This window comes from Lutzomyia longipalpis, chromosome 4, assembly GCF_024334085.1.
Source record: "Lutzomyia longipalpis isolate SR_M1_2022 chromosome 4, ASM2433408v1".
NCBI lineage: Eukaryota > Metazoa > Arthropoda > Insecta > Diptera > Psychodidae > Lutzomyia > Lutzomyia longipalpis.
Window position 1 is genome coordinate 17,011,039 of NC_074710.1, and position 14,872 is coordinate 17,025,910.

Here is a 14,872-nt window from a genome sequence, read left to right on the forward strand (position 1 = left end):
CAGTGGTATCAACGCAGAGTACTGTGGGAAAGTCCAAAAAACCTGCAGGAAGTGATTTGTGTTGTGAAAATACAGAAAAATATCCCGTAAAAATTGGTCAGGGAAAGAATGTTTTGATTTTTCACTTCGCGTATTTTCACATATTTGGCCGCTAAATGACCATAAATTTCCACTTTTCACGGCTTTCCTGGCACTGAGAACACTTCAGCAAAGCCCATTTTCACTTTTTCATGGAAAAATATCCCCAAATACTGAGAAAATAATACGAAATGAAAAACATGTTGAGTGCACAGAAAAGAATGATGAAAATGTCGGAAGCATGCGTCAGAGAAAGACGAAAGATACAGAAATACATTAGTGGGAGTGAGAGGGAATGACAAAAAAATGTCAGGAAAAAATGTCATGATCATTTTCTCTTGACATTCTTTTCCTGCATAGCACCATAAATCCTTTTTTTAGCCTTCCGTTTTTTATTAATTCATGTCTATCCTATCTTTCAAAATTTATTTATTTGTTTTTTAATATCAGTGTTTTTTAACTTGAAAGATTTTTCTCTAATTTTTAAAAAAAAATTATTATCAAAAAAAGTAGTTTGTGAAATTTTTATGTTTAAAAAAAATTGTAGGCCTGGAGAAATAACAAATCTTGATCTTCGAAATGTTTAAAAAATCAAAATTGAACGATTTTCCACAATTCATTATTAGAATTTCTCTTGAAACTCTTCTTTAGCTTCTAGCTCAAACTCCTGATAAATCCGATCAATTCTCTGAATCATTAACACAACTTTTTCATTTTTTTAAAAAATTCTATTTGCATCGTCTTTAACAAGTTTTCCAGAAAATAATTTTAAATAAATTAATGAGTCTTATTAATCAATTAATCTTGAAATAATATTCTTTTAAATAATTCTTAAGAAAATAATTATTTGTGGGTCTGATGAAGGGAATTATTGACCCTCGATACGTCGTTTGGTAATTCAAATTCAAAAAAAAAATAACGACAAATTCCGTGTTTTCCGTTAGAGAAATAATTCGAAAACTATACCATAATCTCATAAATCTTACCGGAAGCTCTCGCAGCTTAATAAATCTCTTCTCTTCCTCCTTTAAAAAAATATCCTTTTGCAGTGCCCTGGGCAGCAATCCGTTGTACTGCGATTGTTCCCTAAAATGGCTGTCGGAATGGGTGAAACTGGACTACGTGGAACCCGGGATAGCCAGATGCGCTGAACCGGAGACGATGCGTGATAAATTACTCCTTTCCACACCGGCCAGCTTCTTTGTGTGTCGCGGTCGTGTTAGCAATGAGATCCTTTCCAAATGCGATGCATGCTACACATTTCCGTGTCGCAACAACGCCCAATGTCATCCACTTCCGGAGCGACAGTACGAGTGCCGGTGCACCCCTGGGTACCATGGGGAGCACTGTGAGTACATGATTGATGCATGCTATGGGAATCCGTGCAGGCACAATTCCACGTGCACCGTGCTGGAGGAGGGACGCTTCAGTTGCCAATGCATCCCAGGGTATACGGGGGCACGGTGTGAGATCAACATTGACGATTGCACGGAGAACAAGTGCCAGAACAATGGGACGTGCATTGATGGTGTGGAAGGGTACACGTGTGCCTGTCCGGCGGGATTTACGGGTGAGCTGTGCCAGAAGAAGATTGATTTCTGCACGGATACCTTCAACCCCTGCCAGAATGGTGCCAAGTGTGTGGATCATTTCACCCACTACACGTGTGACTGCCCACCCGGCTTCCGTGGGGACAACTGTTCCGACAACATTGACGATTGTCTCAATCACATCTGCCAGAATGGCGGTGTGTGCGTGGATGGTATCAATGACTACTCCTGCAAGTGCCCAGATGATTTTACGGGGAAATTCTGCGAAGGTGCCCCCATGGTGGCCATGATGTACCCCCAAACATCCCCGTGTCAGCAGCATGAATGTAAACATGGGGTGTGCTTCCAACCGAACCCCTCAAGTGCGGATTATGTGTGCAAATGCGCTCCAGGCTACTCAGGGAAGCGCTGTGAGTACCTCACAAGTCTCTCTTTCATTCACAACACCTCCTTCGTGGAGATGGAACCACTGCGCACCAAACCCGAAGCAAATGTGACCATCATCTTCAGCACAACGCAACAGAATGGCATTCTCATGTACGACGGGCACATGGAACATTTGGCCGTTGAGCTATTCAACGGACGCATTCGCGTGAGTTATGACGTGGGTAATTATCCCGTCTCAACCATGTACAGCTTCGAAATGGTCAGCGATGGACGCTACCACATGGTTGAACTCTTGGCCATCAAGAAAAACTTCACCCTCCGCGTCAATCGTGGCCTCGCACGTTCCATCATCAATGATGGCTCAAAGGACTTCCTCAAGCTCACCACCCCAATGTACCTGGGTGGCCTACCACAGGACCCAGGGCAGCATGCCTTCAATCACTGGCACCTGCGCAACATCACGAGCTTCCGCGGATGCATGAAGGAGGTGTGGATTAATCACAAACAAGTGGACTTTGGCAATGCAGCGCGGCAGCAGAAGGTAACACCTGGCTGTGGAATAGCTGACCCCGAGTATGAGGGTGAGGTGGACGATGTAATGCAGGAAACACCAACAATACTCAAACAGGTAATTAAACCATTCACATTGTGTTTGCCATTTGTATTACATTTTGTTGCAGCAGCAAATTCACGACAAAAAGGGAAATGGGGGGCATTACTGCACTGCATTCATTTCCCATGCATGTGCAATTTTCTCACCACCTCTATGGGAAAGGAGTTTATTCATTTTTGAAGGAGGTTTCGCATAATCTGGGAACATGAAGGAATATTCTAGAGCAAGGACGTAGCCAGGGAGGTGTGTTTGGGGGATGTCTAAACTTTTTGAAAGTCAAAAGAAATTATTTTTATGCTAAAAATTGCATTTAAAAGAAATGAAAAGGAAAGGAGTTCATGCACGGGCCATGTAAAATCTTCCTTTATCGCAGAACGATTTTGACACATTACACCTTGTAGAGAATAAAAAAAATATTTAAAAAACGCGAAAGAAACTCCTCAATATCCACTGGGATCATTAAAAAAATGCAAATAAAGATTGAAAAAAAATATCGCTATTTGCAATTTTTGTCCATCTAAAAAATATTTCAAAACTTTCCATTTTCTTCATTGCAAAAGCATGGAAAAATATTTTAATAAGACAATATAATTTTTTGATCAGAAAAATGATAAATTTTAATAAAAAAAATGTTTTTTTATCGTGAAAATTGTAAAAATTGTAAGAAGAGAATAAGCAAAAACATTTGGATATTTTTTCTGATCAAACTAAATATTTGCATAGTCAAAACAAAACAATATCTGACCAAACATAAATGTACTGGTAAGCTGACCAAGCTTACGGGAGCTGTGTTTCTTTCAGTGTACCAATTTTGTGAGAGCAAACTAGAACGCGAATTAATTTAAATACGCGCAAAGTCGCGAAAAGTTGAAAAGTCATACCCTAAGAAATCTTTAGATGGCTATATCTCGAGAACGGATCCATAGATTTTCATAAATTTTTTTTTTGTTTAAAAGGTCTTGAAGTCAGCTATAACATATCGAAAAATGAAAAAAATTTATGTCGCCATTTTCGAAAAATTCGTGTTCGAAATTTTCGAAAACTTTGTTTTCGATTTTAGCGCCTCTTGCGGTCATTTCTCGAAGTTGCAATGTTCTAGACATTTGTAGGGTTTCACGAAACCTTTCATTTGCGCTTGAGTTGATAAAGATCGGACTTGTAGAACCCGAGATATGACATGCTAACTTTGGAAGGCTATATCTCGAGAACGGATCCATAGATTTTCTTCATTTTTGGCATGAAGCTAGATAATATGGTCAGCTACAATATATGAAAAAAATGAAAAAAAAATATGTCGCCGTTTTCGAGATATTCATCGAAAACTAATCGAAAATTTTGTTTTCGATTTTTGGCCCCCTAGCGGTCACTTTTGAAACTTCGGATGTTCTAGAGAGTTGTAGGGTTTGTTGAGATCTTTCATTTGACCCCGGGTTGATCAAAATCGGTCAAGCCGTTTTCGAGTTATGGTCGATTTTCGATGAAAAATTGTGGCGGCCATATTGACTAAACGGCTTGACCGATTTTTGAAAATGAGGTATCGTTGGAAAGCTCTTGATGGCCCCTACAACATATCAAAATTTCAGCACTCTAGCTATAATAGCGGCTGAGATATAGCGAAAACAAAATTTTGAGGTTATTCAAAATGGCGGACGCGGGGGTGGGGGGTAAAATTTGACGTCATAATCTGACGTCTTCCGGTCGATATTTAAACTTTGCCGTTTACCGCAAGTCTCTATCTATCACCGTTCTCTTGCAATTTAGCTCTGAACTCCGGACGGACGGCCGGACGGACGGCCGGCCGGAAAAATTTTTTTTTGGCGCATACGTTTTTTGGAATGTGGGGACCCTAATTCGTGCTCATCCCAAGTTTGAGCCCGATCTGACGACTTTCGATTTTGCTCTGTACACAAAAGCTGTGTCTGAAAGAAACACAGCTAAAAGGTTAATCAAAAATTTTATTTCATCGATATTTTTCTTTTTTTTTAATTCCTAAGAAACTTTTTAAAATGTCCTTTAACAAAAAAGAACTATTTCGATTAATTTGAGGAGAAGAAACTTTTTTTTAAAAGCTTCTCCTCAGGAAACTTTTCCACTTTATTTCCAAATAGCACATAAAATATATTTTTTCCTCCAGACTGATGATTGAATATTAAGTTTGGAAGGGGTGGGGTGGGGAGAGGGTGCATTTTTCACCCCTTTTGCAGTTTTTTTCCTCTTATTTTTCTCTTGACTACCAACAACAACAAAAAATGCAATAAGCACCGTTTTTTATGACTTTCCTCCTTCAGCGTTCAAATGAAAGTTTTTTTTTGCGCGGGGAAAGTTTTTTTGAAGAGCTGGTAAAATTTCAAGAGAAGCGGAAGTGGGTGGGTTGTGCACAGAAGCCGGGAAAATTCTTCAAGGGGATGCGGAGAAGGAATAAATTTAGTGCTGATTTAATTTTTATTCGCGCGCGTGTAAAATAAGAATTTTCATATTTCATTGCGTTGTTGGATGAAAAAAAAGAGATAATTTTTATTGCCTAGAAATGTGTATTTTTGTGCGACAAAATTGCAGGGAAAAAATGGCAATTAAGGGCTAAAATAGGGGAAAGTAAGTAATTCAATGCATAATAAATTTGTTAGGTATAAATATGAATTGCGCTCGCGATATAATTGCGAGAGAATTTTTAATTGCTCCCTCGTTCGCATATAGAGAGACACTCGAGGCGGCAAAACAACAACAAAAAGTGGAAGTAATTTGTGAATTAAAATACAAATTAAGCTTCAATGTGTGTTTTTTCTGTGCTAATTTGCAGGTGGATCCGTGTGAGAATCATAAATGCCGAAGGGGAGGAAAGTGCGTGCCAAACAGCAATGCCAAGGAGGGGTACACGTGCAAGTGCAAGAGTGGCGCAAAGGGACGCTTCTGCGAGCAAGGTGAGGACATCACCGAGACTACCGATGTTGCTGGTATAAAATTCACAATCCATTTATTTATTAGCTGCTCTCTTCTTTTTTTTTTACTAACAAATCGCTCGTCTTTCATTTTATTTTTTTTACTAATTTTTTGGTAAATTTTGAATTTTTCAAAGAAAAATGAATTAAATTTGAATAAAAATTCATTTTTTAGCTGCTTCAACGTGCCGAAAGGAGCAGGTTCTTGAGTACTACACAGAGAACGACTGCCGCTCCAGGCAACCTCTCAAATATGCCAAATGCGTAGGAGGATGTGGGAATCAGTGCTGTGCAGCAAAGATTGTGCGAAGAAGAAAGGTGAGATTTATTTGTCCATAGAAAAGGCATTTAATGCTCCAAATTAACACTGGGCGACAAAACTTTTCATCAAAGAATTTTCATCTAAAAAAAGAAATTATTTTCTGCAAAAAAATAGTCTTCGCTTAAGAAAACTTAAAAATCTTGAATGTTTCTTATGAAATCTTAATTTTTTTGTTAAGGAATCTAAAGAATATTATGAAAACTTAAAATATTCTTTAGAAAACTTAAGTCTGACTAATTAATTTCACTCATTATTTTAAAAAAAAATTCTCAAAGATCTGTAATTGAATTAAAACCAATAATCTTGTTGCCCAGTGTCACTAAACGAGTTAAATGCGAACGTAGGCTTATTTTGTATGATCTAGTTGAAGCTAAAAAAAAGATACGCCATTCACTTTTTTCTCCCCTTAATTACCATCTCGGGGCTTTATTATAATTTCATTAATATATTCAACATAATATTTATGAGAATACCTGTCAATTAGCATTAATTTTGGGAACTCAAACATTGATTGACTATACATTTCAGTTTAATACTAAATATTTAAATGTCTTTTTTTTTCAACCTTCACATACCGTCCATTAGAACATTTTTTTTGTCTGGGTTAAACGATACGTGGTTGAGATTAAATTCCGCTACCGTTCTAAATGTCTAAAAGAAAAAAAAAACTTCTGCGTGGGATTCATTCATGAATTCACTTCAATTTAATTGATTTTGGGTGATTAATGATGGCGTGACGCTCTTTGATTTTCCCTCTAAAGGTTCGCATGGTGTGCAGCAATGGCGTGAAGTACGTGAAGAATCTCGACATTGTAAGAAAATGCGGATGTACGAAGAAATGCTACTGACTGCAAGATGCGGCTACCCTTGAAACAACAACCCCCGAAATAGATTATGCGAGTGATGAGAGTAGTGAAAAGTTAGTTAATGACGGTGCGATCGATGATGATGATGGTTTGCAGATGGTTAATCCAGATGAATTGAGCAATGTTGCCCCCGAAGAGGTAACTGAATCCGAAGAGGAGATCATACAAAAAGCCCGAGAAGCTTTTCTACGCCACCAAGCAATGCACGGTGGTTTATTCGATGATGATGATGACGAGGACGACGATGATGATGGTAGTGGTTCAGGTAGAGGACCCTCAGATCAGGAGGATGATGAAGGGACGAGGAATTTTATTGCAAGACGTGGAAAACTTGCTGAAAATAATGCTATAAAATTCATGCAGACCCCTCATGGGAAGGTGGGAATTGTCTATGAGACAGACACGCGAAAAACAGCTGAAGTTCAGGAAGATTCAAATCCCCAGGAACGACCACGCGGTAGGATAACGCCTGTCCTAACGCCAGATGGCAAAGTAGCCCTTCTGTATCGAGGGGCCTCCGAAACGATGACAAAATACGAACCACTGTTGAATGTAACAAATAAATTTGCAAATGAACCAGACAATAAAAGGATCCCCGAGGAAGCAACACAGTCAAACTCTGTTGCTGAATCCGCAATGACAACCATTCCGCTGACGGAAGACCCGGCGCCACCAGATGAAGATGAGGACAACAATGAGGAGAATTTCATCTTGCCGAGTATCAATAGGCCCCTTTCGGAAGTTTTGGGCATAAAGAAGAATCAATTTACGCAATTTCGCATAACTGAAGGCACAACCCCAATGCCCAGATCAGCTGTTACCTTCCGCAAGGCCGTTCTTACAACCACACGGAAGCCTTCATCGAACTATGACTACGACTACGATGGCAGTGAGTATGATGAGGAGGCAACGGAGAAAGTAACGGCTGTCGATTCAAATGAAATTGATCCGGAAATTCTCTCAAAAACCGAAGTGGTCAATTTGGCCATCATCCCCTCCTTTAGCAATGATATTGATCACATTACAAGGCACGATCGGGAGAAGCACTACCGCAGCTACCGACGCAATAGGGCAGAAGAGCTATCCGGTATCCACTGTGCCATGCAAGCGATGGTTGCCGCAGCGGCATTGGCTTGTTTTTTTGGGATGCTCGGCGCATATTTTAAGACTAGAATCCTAGATCAGATCACCATAATGCATTGGTAGGATTTGCTTGGTATCCGATTACACGGTGGGCAGCACTAATTGGCCTTCCGGTTCGGATACCTGTCTGTAGTGTCACAACAGTAAGTACATTAAAGCAGCTGCAGGTGGAGTCATTGCGATGGGTTATAAGGACTTCTTTCTGTGTCTTCTGATAGACTTACTTTTTGTAGAAAGAAATTCTCATAAGTGAATGTTCAGTTCCAAATAATGAATCATATTTCCCGGAAGAACCCATTGAAGGTTAAATTGTTTTAATTCCGACTCAAAGGACCAAATGATTCTCAAACATCATGATTAATCTTTATCAATTTGTCTTTTCGTTCATTTATAACGTTTCATTGGAGTTTTCCAGCACCTGCGGACTTTGAAGAACTTCCAAATGAAAGAAATATTTAGGAAAAAAGGCTCTAAAAGATGATTTATGATAACAAAATTCTTAAATTAACTTCCAACTAAGTTTTCAACTTGACAGCTCCAAGAAAAGTTTCAAGAAATTCTAACCTATAAAAAAATCATCGCCAACGGGTTGCTTTGTTTTCTATCGTCGACAAATCGATTAGATATCGATTATCGAACTTAACGACATTTAACTGAACGACAGAAGAAAGGATTTTTTTCAATCCATCGAAGATTTCACGTGCAGCGTTAGCTAAAGAAAATGAATTTTCACTCTATAAAGACTCCTATTATGTAGAACAGATTGAAATATATAAAATAATAAACACTCGAGAGGCTGAGAAAACAAGTAATTATAGAAAGAAAAAAAAGAAACGTATATAATGTGTAATAAATTATTCAAAAAAAACTGTAACAGTACCAAATAGTAATTAAAATCCAACTATTTATAGTGTATTGCAATCTATATAAAATGAAGAGACCATAAAGTAGTTTAAAGAAAAATGTCTCAAAGTCCTTTTAAAAAATAAAATTAAAACCCTCTATGAAAGTTAGAGAGATTCTTTTTATACCAACTGACGCAGAATATAATAATTAATAAAAAGGGTAGCCGCATTTATTTAGTAAGAGGATGAGTGAGGAAGGAATTTAAGAAAAAATAAGCAAACCATCATCATCACACGAAAGGAATTAATATATATTTAATGAGAAAAAAAATTGATTATGTGAAAGGAAAATTTTTACTATGTATTTTATACGTATACAAATGCATTTTTTAAAGTATAAGTAATGTTTATTGACAAGAACAAGAATAAGTCGTGCTAGGTGAAGAGGGCGAGGAAGAACAAAGAAAAAAATAGATGAAGAAGCTTTTTAATTTAAATTCTTTTGCAACTATGCATTTTTTTATATAAATTAAATTTTAAGAAAGTTTTAAATGATCTATTATTTAGGAACTTTTTAATATTCAAAAATTGAGGTTAATTGTTGTTAAATTAAAGGATTATTTTCAGGAGTCACAAATGCATGGTTGTAACAAGGAATTTTCTAATTTACACAGCATCCACAGCATTGAAATTCAGTGCAAAAGAAGTTTTAAATAAGGATCCTTAAAAACTTTTTAATGCATTGAATTTTCAGTCCTTTGAAATCCCAGCGAGATCCTGACAAATATTCGTTTTTTGGGCCCATTTGACAAACCTCTATGGACACACCCCTAATCACCCCTAAATGACCTCCTATTCCTGCGCCCTTAAAACTTTGTAAATAGTATTTTTCATTTTGATTTTTCAAATTTTTTACCTCTAATATTTTTTCTAGTTTTGTAAACTATTTTTTATTGCTAAATAATGTAAAGAAGCGATATTGACGTTAAACTTAATTTAAATGATGAAGAAAAAAATTGCGGATAAAATTAAACAAATAATTTTATATTAAAATTTGCAATTAATGTGAATCACAAGGATAATAAAGGATGATGAGGAAAAAAAAGAAGTTGAGCCTAAACTACATTTATACAGCGTATTTATCACGTAAAAGGAATCAATTAAATTTTTTCAACCTAATTAACACTGGCCGAATATTTTTTTTCTTAATTTTTTACCCACCATATTGATGAATGTGGTGATGTATTGTAGTAAAAAAAAATAAAAGAAAAAGAAATTCTGTAGAGGAGTGTATGTAAAGAAAAAAGAAAAGAAAAACAAGAACCCCCAACTCCCACTCAAATACATAATAAACAGTTGTCTTACAAAAAAGAATTGTTTTTATTTGCTATTTTTGAGGCTTTTTGGTGTTGTGGAAAAGTTTACATTGGAAGAACGGATCAGAAACTAATGAGACGAATAGAAAATAAAGGTTCTATGAGGCAGCAGAGTTACCAAATTGGATTAAAGAATTTCAAAGAGCTCTAGAAGTACAAAAATTATATTTTTGGTTGCACAAAAAGCAAAAATTAGTTATTTTGGACTGATTTTGACTAATTTTTAGATTCAAATTTATGTTTTCTTTATTGTAAAATGGAATAATTCTGACAAAGTAAAGATAGTTTTTATCTTAATCGGTGAATTGGTTAATTTTTCAAAGGTTTCAAAGATATTTAAATAAAAATGCTTAAAATAATAATTTTTCAGAGACAAAAGCATCGCACAAATTAATCAAAATCGATCGGCTAAGATATTTTGATTTCGTGTAAGTAAAAGTTTAGGCAGTTTAGGTCTTCTTTCATGATTTAGATTTTACTAGTTTTGGTGCCATTTCATTAACATTAAAATTAGTTAACAACGTTAACAAACATTATATTTCTTTCTCTAATTTAATCTAAAACAGATAAAATGTGTTTTTCTTTTAATAAAATAATCTTTTGGCGAATTTTCGTTCCGATTTCCTAACGGAAATTTAGATTTGAAAACTTCGCTTCGTGAGTAATCAGCGCCACTGCGGCAAGCGGTTTCTTTGGGAAATAATTTTAGTCAATTTGTAGGTGAGAAAAATTTCTCCTGAGAAATTTTGTGAAAATTTCTCGTAAAAACAAGGAAAATCCCCTAAAAGGCTCACTTCTGGGACAATAAAAAGGCTTTTGTAAGTATTCTTAATTGAGATTTTCTTCTATTTTTCATTGCAAATTTTTCTACGACGCAAAAAATTTAGAGAGAAATCTTGTTTTGTTTTTTTTTGCCTTGATCTCTTCAATGTCCTTCATTTCTTTTATTTCATTTTCTTTATTTGATTTTCCTTTGTGTATGCAGCGGGAATGATTTAATAAAGAGAAATTGAAGTTCTTTTATGCGCATTTCTGGGAGATTCTGCAAAATAAAAATTACATAATAAAGATATGAGGTTATGTTTATTCATTTAGGGATGAAGGCGGCTCTTGAAACTTAAAATTTTCATGAAATATATTTTTTTTATTTTTCACTTTATCATTTTTTTAAATACCGTTTTAAGATATTCTCCTTCGTGGTTTTTTAACATACAGTGCTAGAATCATGTGATATTTAAGTCACGTGCAGCGTTGGAGAATGGCGATCCTGATTCCAAGATGTTCATTTTCGGAAGCAATTCCAAATGAATATTGGGCTACGACTATGAAGTTCTTTTTATCATGGCAGGAGGGGGAGTAGTTGCGGACCGTTTTTGTTTTTCTTTCATTGTCCTTTTCAATAAGATTCAACTAAATGTTTTAAAAATAAAATGAATAAAATTTAATTATGATGTGCTAATTTCTTGAATAAATTGAATATTTGCAAAGAAATTGGCTTTTTTTATGTTTGAATTCTTGACATGTTGCGTGAAATTGAGAAAATCGAATAGAGAAAATTTAATATTTCGACAGTCTGGACAGTCTCAAAAAAAAACGATTTAAAAAATTCAGGTGATTTTTAAAATTATTGGTTACCTAGAGGCATTTTAAACTTTTACGAGTAAAACGTAGAAATACTTCACGAAGGTAAATATAATCAAAAGATCGGTAAAAACCTCCAAAAATACGATTTTTTCAAGTGCAAAAAAGCAAAATTATGAAGTCGATTCTTATAAAAATCTTTTCCTTGATTTTGACAATTAATGTGTTCTTTTTAATCGTTCAATTGTTCTGTAAAAGATCATCATCATCACTATGGGCACTTTTCATAGCGCGCAACATCTAGGGCTATATGCGGTTCCGTAAAAGAAAAACAAAGAATTAGTTCTTTCAGAAATCAGTTAAAAAGATCTTTAAAGAGCTCTAAAAAAGCAATTTTATGTTAAAATACGATAAAACCAATAAAAGAAGAAACTGTCAAAATCTTCTAAATCTCAGAATACCGAAAATCTTATAACTGAAGAATTGTAAAACAAAAACAAAAAAATCAGAGTTTACTCGTTACTTATTCTTTTTATTCTAAAATTTAATACATTATGTTAGAATATCTTTACGCAAAGAAAAAGGTTAAACAATTCTACTTTACAACACTTACTATTTTACTCAATTTGCTAAATTACATTATACATAATTCATCGTAAATAATAGTTATTTTAAGTTAATTTGAAACTTTCCCTACAATTCAAAATTTCATGAAATTTTCAGGTTTGATTTGTGAGAAAAGAGTAAAGATGGGAGGTCATCACATGCCAAAGGTCCCGGATGCGTCGATTTACCGCGTTGAGGATGTCCCAGAGTTGCTGGAAGTGCAGAAATCTCTCTCACGACAGGGCCTGCGGGATCCGTGGCTGCGGAATGAGGTGTGGCGGTACGATGTGAAGCAATTCGGAACACACAGGCAGCGCCTCATGCGAGTCCTCTTCCGGGGCTTTGGTATTGGATTTGCCGCCTTTGTGGCCACCATTGGCATTGAGAAGGCCCTCAAGATTGACTACACAGGTGGACGTCACCATGGGGGGCATCACGGTGAGGAGGGGCATCACCATTAAATTGCAATGAAATAGGATAAATAAATGTTGTAGAAATTGTGAGAAGAAAATGTTTATTTATTAACAAATTTTTGTGAAAGAAAAAGATTTTGAGGAATTTAAGAGTTGGCTCGTGGTTTGAGCTCATCGTAGCATGGCCGGAGGAAGATGTGATTCTTGTGGAGGACATTGTATTCGTGCCCCTTTGACCAGTCGTAGCCCACGGCGTAGGCAAAGATCTGCCCGTTGGAATTGAAGCAGCACTTTGTGATGGATTGCTCCATTGTTTCGGACGATTTGAGCTTGGTGCGGGCATCCTTGTCCCAGAAGCTGAATGTCCCATCACTGCCCACCGTGGCGAGGGTTCCGTGCACCGGATGGAAAGCAATATCATTGACAGCATAGATGTCCTGGTAGCCGGCATTCCCGTTGGAACGATGACATTTGAAAGTGAAGTTATCCTTGCTATTTGTGGGATTCACATACTGGATGGCCACACGTCCCTCAATGGAGCCCAGTGCATACCCCACGGGTGTCTTCTTCTTATCCCGGAAGATACTCACAGCACGATGTTGGTACTTAAGGGGGCTGTCCTGACGCTTAAACTCCATCGGTTTGTTCTCCAGCGAGTAGATGATTAGCCCCCGTCCAGCTGTTCCCACCACCGCCATTGGGTAGTCCACATCGGCGCAGTAGCATCGTTCCGGGAGATTGATGGTCATCATGGGATTTGGGCTGCGCGTATCCCAGAATTTCAGCATTTTATCCCACGAGCCCGTCATGAGGCACGTGTAGTTGGTGCCCTTGATCCAGTGGCACGTCTTCACGGGTGCATCGTGCGCCGCCACTTGAACCATCTGATCACTCGCCAAATCCCAGCATTTCACCTGCTTGTCGCACGAGGCAATGAACACTTTGCCCCCATCGTCGGACCAACAGACATCCAGCACAGGGCCTCCCATTGTTTTCATCTGCTTCGGCACTGTCTTCCCCGTCATCTCCACCTCCCAGCAACGCACACAATTGTCCCAGCTGCCGGCAATGAGGAAGTTCTGCGCCACAGATGCCGGACTGAACTCCATACAAGACACCGAATCCTCCGGCGGGGAAACCACCTCGAAATCCTTCATGGGATTCGTATTGGCTGCCTGTGGGGCACCCCCAAAGGAATTTGTCACACTCAGTGGGTTCGTTGTGAACATTTTCCACTGTTTTTTCGCTCTTTTTTACTGTTTTTCAATGCTCAGAAGAAAAGTGAATAAAACTAACCTCAAAGTTTGGCAAAGTTTGTTTTGTTTTCAATGCAAGGGGTGGTTCACTACTAAAGTTTCAGTCGAGTTTCAGTACAAATGATTCCAGAATCTGAAGAAAAAAAATATTTGCAATTTTCTCTGTTTTCACGAAATTTTCCGAGGAAATGGGGGTTTTTAGACTCCAAAAAGGCATTCAAAGAAGCCTCCTGGACAGGAAAAGTCGGAAAATTGCATCAGATCGGGAAAATTAAGTTAACCCTTTCGCGTTTTTTGGGTCATACGCTGACCTAAACGTGAAACATTTTATTTTCACATTTTTTATTAATTCAATCATTTTCTTTGTTAGAAATACATGTAATTCACGCAGAAGAAGTCAAAGAAAACGTTTTGCCTGAGAAATGTCTTCTGAGATCGTTTATATGGTTTATATTTATAGAATAAATATCGTAATAAAAGAGCACATGTTTCAATGTTTTTATGTTTCACGTTGGAGGCAAAATATAAATAATTATAATAATTTTCAAATTCCAAAAAATCGAATTTTTTATGCGGAAAAACAGTGAAAATTCACCGGAAGAGCTGCTGAAATGCCAGGAAAACGAAAAAATCAGCTAAAAAGTGAAAATTGCACCAGAGCGGATAAAATTGAATTTTTCAACAGCCGCAAATTGTTTTCGGCACAGTGCTCTTATTACCTCGGTGAGAGCCAAAAAAAACTACATTTTCGGTACGAAAAAACAGTGAAAATGCACCAGAAAGCACACAAGAACTGGAAAAACGAGAAAATTTGCTCTAAAACCGAAAATTGCTAAGTTTTCTTGAGAAAACCAAAAATATTGTCGGAAAATAAATTGTTTTTCTTCAATTTTCCTTGCT

General features: G+C 37.0%; 3 protein-coding genes across 5 annotated transcripts in view; 2 read left to right on the plus strand and 1 right to left on the minus strand.

Annotated features, from left to right (window-relative positions):
- LOC129795282 (protein slit) overlaps nucleotides 1-8,729 on the plus strand; it is a 91,262-nt gene extending 82,533 nt beyond the window's left edge. The window contains exons 16-19 of one of the 2 annotated variants that reach the window (XM_055836370.1): nucleotides 1,128-2,643; nucleotides 5,426-5,579; nucleotides 5,740-5,882; nucleotides 6,648-8,729. In XM_055836370.1, coding sequence (XP_055692345.1) covers nucleotides 1,128-2,643; nucleotides 5,426-5,579; nucleotides 5,740-5,882; nucleotides 6,648-6,734 — 1,900 coding nt within the window. In that variant the 3' untranslated portion in view covers nucleotides 6,735-8,729. The remainder of the gene's footprint in view (nucleotides 1-1,127; nucleotides 2,644-5,425; nucleotides 5,580-5,739; nucleotides 5,883-6,647) is intronic. The other variant, XM_055836371.1, reaches the window with a different exon arrangement.
- A 2,069-nt stretch (nucleotides 8,730-10,798) lies between these two features.
- On the plus strand, nucleotides 10,799-12,814 carry LOC129795322 (NADH dehydrogenase [ubiquinone] 1 beta subcomplex subunit 3). 2 transcript variants are annotated; one of them, XR_008751115.1, is made up of 2 exons: nucleotides 10,799-10,934; nucleotides 11,332-11,607. XR_008751115.1 is itself a non-coding variant. In XM_055836471.1 (2 exons), the coding sequence occupies exon 2, from the start codon at nucleotides 12,447-12,449 to the stop codon at nucleotides 12,762-12,764; it is 318 nt and encodes a 105-aa protein (XP_055692446.1). In that variant the 5' UTR covers nucleotides 10,802-10,934; nucleotides 12,421-12,446; the 3' UTR covers nucleotides 12,765-12,814. The 2 variants fall into 2 exon arrangements, 1 of the variants encoding a protein (XP_055692446.1); XM_055836471.1 differs by lacking the exon at nucleotides 11,332-11,607 and adding an exon at nucleotides 12,421-12,814 and having other exon boundaries at nucleotides 10,802-10,934.
- On the minus strand, nucleotides 12,801-14,040 carry LOC129795308 (protein Rae1). Its single transcript, XM_055836454.1, has one exon. The coding sequence runs from the start codon at nucleotides 13,943-13,945 to the stop codon at nucleotides 12,863-12,865; it is 1,083 nt and encodes a 360-aa protein (XP_055692429.1). The 5' UTR covers nucleotides 13,946-14,040; the 3' UTR covers nucleotides 12,801-12,862.
- Nucleotides 14,041-14,872: the final 832 nt, after the last annotated feature.

Excerpts from the sequence above, each read along its gene's own strand:
- LOC129795308 (XM_055836454.1), bottom strand. The coding sequence starts at position 13,945 with ATGTTCACAACGAACCCACTGAGTGTGACAAATTCCTTTGGGGGTGCC.
- LOC129795322 (XM_055836471.1), top strand. The coding sequence starts at position 12,447 with ATGGGAGGTCATCACATGCCAAAGGTCCCGGATGCGTCGATTTACCGC.